The 7063-nt window shown below is 38.4% G+C and overlaps 2 protein-coding genes across 2 annotated transcripts in view; both read left to right on the forward strand.

Annotated features, from left to right (window-relative positions):
• Positions 1 to 7063, forward strand: part of Vps53 (vacuolar protein sorting 53) — a 121485-nt gene that overhangs the window by 56670 nt on the left and 57752 nt on the right. The gene's annotated exons all lie outside the window — the stretch shown is intronic.
• On the forward strand, positions 6 to 7053 carry LOC145690653 (uncharacterized). Its single transcript, XM_081765761.1, has 2 exons — positions 6 to 2631; positions 5450 to 7053. The coding sequence occupies exons 1-2, from the start codon at positions 2466 to 2468 to the stop codon at positions 6130 to 6132; spliced, it is 849 nt and encodes a 282-aa protein (XP_081621887.1). The 5' UTR covers positions 6 to 2465; the 3' UTR covers positions 6133 to 7053.

Here is a 7063-nt window from a genome sequence, read left to right on the forward strand (position 1 = left end):
CCATATGAAAATGTGACAAATTCCAGGCAATGTTCTGTGCATGTACAGGTACATGTGACTTTAACAGGTACTATACAGGCGCCTGTAGCTGTAAAAAGCATGTTAGTTTCCCACTGACAGGTGAATCTACCTGTGGCTATAAACATGTGATACATGTGTAGATGGTGTTCAATGTTAGAAGTTCTCAAACATGCAATGAAAAGTATCTGTACATATAAAGGAGACATGTAATGTACATACACCAAGGTACATGCATAGTACAGGTCCATGTAATATACCTGGGACATACAAGAGCAATACGTATGTTCAAAAAACATGATTCAAATTGATGGCATGTGCCTGTAATCTATCAGTCACATGCATGGGAAATGCTAGTTTTTCCTCTTAAGCCCATGTACTTAACATGTACATGTAAAACACATGCAAAGTACCTGCAGAACGATAGAAAAAATGCAATGTAAATTACATGTTTACATGCGTAAGTTAGGAGTGAAAAACATGGAATGTACAATACGTGTACATATAAATGAAAACAGGTAAGGGACATGCATCCACGGAAAATGAATGTCACAGGTGCATGTATTGTACCTGGCAGACGTAGATAAAGCGTACATGTACAGGGAATATAAGACAGGTAAATCACTATGTATCGGAAACTACATGCCACATGCATGGGAAATGCATTATTTCACCAGTATGCCCAGGTACTTACCATGTACATGTAAAACACATGCAAAATACCTGCAGAACGATAGAAAAAATGCAATGTAAATTACATGTTTACATGCGTAAGTTAGGAGTGAAAAACATGGAATGTACAATTCCTGTACATATAAATGAAAACAGGTAAGGAACATGCATCCACGGAAAATGAATGTCACAGGTGCATGTATTGTACCTGGCAGACGTAGATAAAGCGTACATGTACAGGGAATATAAGACAGGTAAATCACTATGTATCGGAAACTACATGCCACATGCATGGGAAATGCATTATTTCACCAGTATGCCCAGGTACTTACCATGTACATGTAAAACACATGCAAAGTACCTGCAGAACGATAGAAAAAATGCAATGTAAATTACATGTTTACATGCGTAAGTTAGGAGTGAAAAACATGGAATGTACAATTCCTGTACATATAAATGAAAACAGGTAAGGAACATGCATCCACGGAAAATGAATGTCACAGGTGCATGTATTGTACCTGGCAGACGTAGATAAAGCGTACATGTACAGGGAATATAAGACAGGTAAATCACTATGTATCGGAAACTACATGCCACATGCATGGGAAATGCATTATTTCCCCAGTATGCCCAGGTACTTACCATGTACATGTAAAACACCTGGAAAGTACATGCAGATGGATAAAAGGATACGATAATGTATTTGACACTAACATCGGTAATTTTCGCTTATTTCTACGTGTCTCGGTGACCCGCTTGGTGACTCTCGGCAGTAGCGTACGCAGGAATTTATTTCGGGAGGAGTCCAAACTCAATATGAGAGTATTTTATATTAAAATTTCTAAAGTTGCCCCTAAAATTAGGCTAAATTTACATAAAAGTCGAAATTTCGGGGAGGGTCCGGACCCCCAGGACCACCCCCTGCGTATGTCCCTGACTCGGCCCCTAGGCGATGGGGCTGTATTTGGAATTATATACGGGATCCATAGCTTCAGCGTTAATCTCAGCGAGCCTGTAAATTATAGACTTGACACTAATATTGGTTATTTTCGATTATTTGTACATGTCTCGGTGACCTGCTGTTGACTCTTGGCCCCCAAGGGGGGTGGGCAAGTGAACGCAATCGGGAGTTTCACTATGATCTCAGCGATTCCGAAAACTATGAAGTTAACATTAATATAAGTCATTTTCGACTATATTTTCATGTCGTAGTAAATCCTCCCTTGCGACCCCTAGTTCGAAGTTTGGAAAAAATGCTTCGTCTTGGTCTTGGCCGTGGACCAGCATACCCGTGACCAAAATTTGATAACTCTCGGTCCATTCGTCTGGCACCCAAAGAAGCATACGCACAAACACACTAACATTTTATTTATATTATATTACTGCACAATTAATTAAGAGATTCTGAAACTCATGGGGCGATTGCCCCCTTGACTTTCTCAAATGACACCCCTGAGTCTGAATAATAAGTTTCCTTTCCTTAAGAATTGCGATATGTGAACAATACACAATTATCGTCATACACATATAAGTTATTCTTATATGTATATTGTAAACTTGGGAGACAATATCGAAAACAACATAATTATAACGTGATCAGAACCTATATGTTTACGCACAGGAAAGACGCTTGGCGCCACAGCGTTCGTTTGTTCGTTGTCAATCGTCTGCTGGTTGTTGACGTTAGGGTTTGTGATCAGTGGTTTTTCTATGGTTGTGTGCTCGATGGTAGCGGATGAATTGTAAGTTTCCACAAGATTACAGTGGCTTTCAAGATGTCAACGGCAAATAATGCGTATGTTGTAGTTGAATGGGATAATAATACTTATTCCATTCTACACCGCAAGAAATGTAAATGTACAGGTAAACTTACACTTGGAAAAGTGTACCCTGTACAATGGAAAGGAAGCACGTGCTACGATGGTAGAATTCTTTATGTAGGTGAGTAATGTATTTGGCTCTAACAATACTTTAACAGCTATAGATGTAATTAATTTAAGATAATGACATATATTTAATGTGTGATTCATTACCGTGTGTTTTGCAGTGAACTGTCGAAACAGAAAATTACCGCGAATTTGTAGTAACTACCGAACGATGGAAATACAAATCGCATGAATCTACGGATGTTAATGACTCAGCGAAGTACATTGGAGAAAATGTCTTCTGGCTAAGTAACAGAGTATTGTGCTCACTTTTAATTCACTGTCACTCTGTTATATTTTAGAAGTATTTACTATTTATAATCCTAAGTTTTTTTTTTTTTTAAATTTATTTATTGTGTGGCTAGATCAACAACAGTTGGCGCCAAAATAAACTATTTAGTACACTTTAACTGTTGGCAGTCGACCTGAATCTAGATATCTGAGTTTAAATAACACTTTTGTAGGTATCAGAGTAGAATAGTAGATTTTTAGTGATTAACGTAAAACAGTGTGAACCATGTTGGTTCTTGGGGTTTAAGTGCTGTACCGCCTCCAATATTTTGGAAATCTACTGGGTGAATTGGATAATTTATTTTGGGGCCTATGTTTAGCAGAAGGGGTCCAGCACTTTTCTCTAAAAAATGTTACAATTTTGGTAATTTCTGTTCACATTAGGCTAGTTTAGGGTAGGTTATGTTAATTTAGGTAAGCTTAGGTTAGTTTATGTTATATTAGTGTATGGGTCCAGCATACTTTTCCAAAGAATGATAGAATTTCGCTTATTTCTACTAATAGTAGGTTGGTTTAGGTTAGGTTAGATTTGGTTACGTTCTGTTACGTCTAAGTACTTGCATCATTCGTTTCTTCTGTAAATTTTCTGTTTTTTACGTGCTTTTGGACCTCTTGTACTAAACATACTCCTATTTTGGTTTGTGAAGGAGCTTGAATGAAAAGCAGATTAGGGGAATAGCTGAAGTTAAGAAAGGGGTTTGGTAGGCTGGTTTTGGTGTTCTAAGCGTCATTGTATGTGGAGGCGGAAGAGACTATTTCACATAGAGGTACACTTGTTATGATTTAGTGGCGAGAAATGAAGTGTGGAAATGGCGCATATATATCAATATTATGACATATCGTGTGAGTTTTATAGAATTACGTACACGAAAATAACGAACGTCAGCTGTTGAAATTGTGTGAAAGACACGGTGTACTATTTACAAGTGGAGTGTTACTAGTATGAAACAACGACAAGTGCTATTCAAACTCTTATCATTGCCAACACCCACCTGTTTTCACTACCCTCGCTCATGCGCCTGTTCCTTTACCCGCCCTAACTAACGCGCTCTGCTTTTAGTGAGCACCTAGCACAGGTTGGTTAATGTCTTGTACTGTAGTTTTCATATCATATACATTCGGACGTCTTATTTATACGCAAATAGTAATGTTCTATTGCAAATTGTAAAAATTTACATGCCTTTGTTTTGAAGGTAATTGACTTGTAACTGAACCTAACCTGCCTAATGTAACATAACCTAACGTAAAGTAATGTACTCTAACCAAATGTAGTTCATGTTGGTACTTCTTTTTCGATTTTCATGTGGTCTGGCGATACAGCCAGCACAAATGCCATTTCTTGGGATGTAGGAAATGAACTGCAACATCATACGTTGTAGTTTGCGTGTAGGTTTTGTAAGTCTCGAATGAGATTATGAAGAATAGCTACACCATGCAAACATTACTACTGTGCCTAGATTCGTGAATATTTACATACGTCGGCAAAATAAAAATCATTTGTCTTAACTTTTCTTGCTTCAAATGATTCCATAAGGCATTCTTAAACTCTTACTGTACAGGCCCAAGTAACAATGTACTACTACCGAGTAATAATGTGTGTGTGTGTAAACCAATTTATAAAAGTTTTGTCTTCGGTTTACAGACATTCATAAAACATTTACTTCTTTCATCAGTAAACTTTAGGAATTGCACTACTGGGGAATAAACGAGGTTTATGCTTATTCTAAAAGCGCACCCACTGACTTTAAGTTTTGGAGTTTCCCGTTCTAATAGTTGAGTTGATTTTGAGTTCAACGTCCCTTTCAGCAACGAGGCCATATGAAACGTAGACATACTGATTAACAGGAAATCCGAACCACATGAGCTTCCACTGGGAATCAAACCCAAGTTTCTCACGTCAAAGGCGCGTGCGCTAACAGCTTAGCCACGATCTATTCTAATAGTCTTGCGACAGCGACATCGCAAATGGACTAACTAATGCGAGAACTGGTGTTTGTCCTGCAGGAGGCATGGAGAATGCAGGGCACTCCGATAGTCGGAATTAATATCGAACACAGTCCTCTTTCATATGCAGTCACTCGTTTAACCGCAAAGTTATCATTTTTATGTCCACATATTTTTAAAAAATCTGCGCCCCTATATATTAACTATCAGTATACACTGTTCTCTACGAAATTATTGATTATATATTTGTACTCCTACTGCGAACGAGTGATTTAGAAGCATCGGCTAGATTGAGGTATGCAGTTTCTGTAGTTTGCTAGCTGTATAAGGGACACTTTATCTCAAACTTTACCACCCGGGTCAATTAGATAGCCTTCTCACATCTCCCACAATGGCACTACTTTCAATCGGTCAGTATCTGCCACGATTATTTAACTACTGAACCTACTACTTTTCCTTGGAAGCTGGTGCATGTAATCTGTAGTAGATCCCTTTAACGGGTGGCCCTTTTCTTGTATTGCTTATATTTTATGAAGTGATTATGATGTACCACCGAAAACTTCAGATGCAGATGACATCATGATGGATTTTTTTTTCAGGTACTAAAACCGAATGTGAGGTGGAACAAAGGAAGTTTGTCGGGAAGACGGAACGGGTAATAAGATATGATTCTGGCAGCAGTAATAATTCTGATGACCTAAGTTCAACAGATCCGATTCCAACAGATGAAGAGGATGAAAATCGTAGAAATCTAGGCAGTTTGAAAGAAATATTTGAAAGGAACTTTGAAACTATTGTGAAGGACCCCACACTATGTACGGATAATTTTCCATCTGAGTCGGCTACAGAAACTACACCCGGCAGTAACGTCTGGCAAGAGCAAATAAACAGAACTTCTTGCAACGGAAGTTTACAGTCAGCATCCGCCAGTAACGTTTGTCAAGAACAGATAGACAAGCATCCAAGCAACGCATACTTATCAGCTCAGAACAGTCCATCAGGCTCGAAACCAAAAGTACGAAAGATCGACAAATGTCAAAACTGCAGCGTACTGAAAGAAGAAGTTAATGATTTGCGCACCAAATTAGACGAAGAAAAATGCTTAGTAGATGCTCTAAAGAAGGAATGCGCTTCCAGAGATAAACAGCGGAAGCTCAAAGTACCGAGAAGTGTCAAGACATTCTTGTTCACATTGCTAGATGCCGAAGATCTTGAAGAATCCAACCATGAGGTGTCACCATCCAGTCAAAGTAGTAACGTAAGTTTCTTTTCTAGATTTTAAGACTAAGGTTTTAGATCAATTTATCGCCGTTTTGTAGGGAAGGGGTGCGGGCGTACAATTGTTCAAATTCTTAGGGTCATACAAATATGTAAGTGGCGGTCCAAATTTCTCTTTCTGCTTGCTTATTTCAAACTATGAGTAATTTAAGGTAACGGCATAGTCTCTATAAGACAGACAAAGTCTGCATTAAGTATTTTGTCTCTTTTCTTTGTGTGGGGTCGCAGTGGCTCAATGGTAGAGCGTTTACTTTTGATTATTTGATTTGATTATCGCTTACGTCTTTTTTTTCAGGAGGGAGGCTATATGAGACGTGGACATATAGTTTAAAGTGGAATCCGAACCTCTCTTTCAATGCTCTACCACCGGGAATCGAACCGGGATCTTTTACGCCAAAGGCGCGCATTCTAGCCACTAGACCAGTGGAGAGGGTTACAGCGTTCACCTCTGTTCATTCCATCATTTCATTGGTTCTCATCATCACTGTCTCCTTTAGCTTACTCCACATAACCGCAGAACGGAAGACTCGAAAGTCATTTCATTTTCTCTTTCTTTGTGTGTATATATTTGCATTTCATCTGTGCTTATAGGAAGATTGCACCTCGAAAATTCTTGCGTATAATGTATCCATTCTCGTCCCTTTCAAATGTGATTGGGTCACTATTTTCGGAAAGCCATCATTTGCGGTTTGCTTGTTTTAATTAGATTTGACGGCACTGTTCTTACATATGTTTCTTTTTGTTTCCTTTTTGCTAGCTGGAGGCGTATAAAATTATATGTATTCCCTAGACAATGCAATTTTAAAAACACGCTCAATTTCGCTGTTGTAGTAGTGTTTGATACATACTGTTCATATGTTGGGCAGTTATTGTGCTTATATACGGTAGAGTTACAATTATCCGGATTAATTGGACTACACTCGATCCTGATAACT

This window comes from Thermobia domestica, chromosome 7, assembly GCF_964235325.1.
Source record: "Thermobia domestica chromosome 7, izTheDome1.hap1.1, whole genome shotgun sequence".
NCBI lineage: Eukaryota > Metazoa > Arthropoda > Insecta > Zygentoma > Lepismatidae > Thermobia > Thermobia domestica.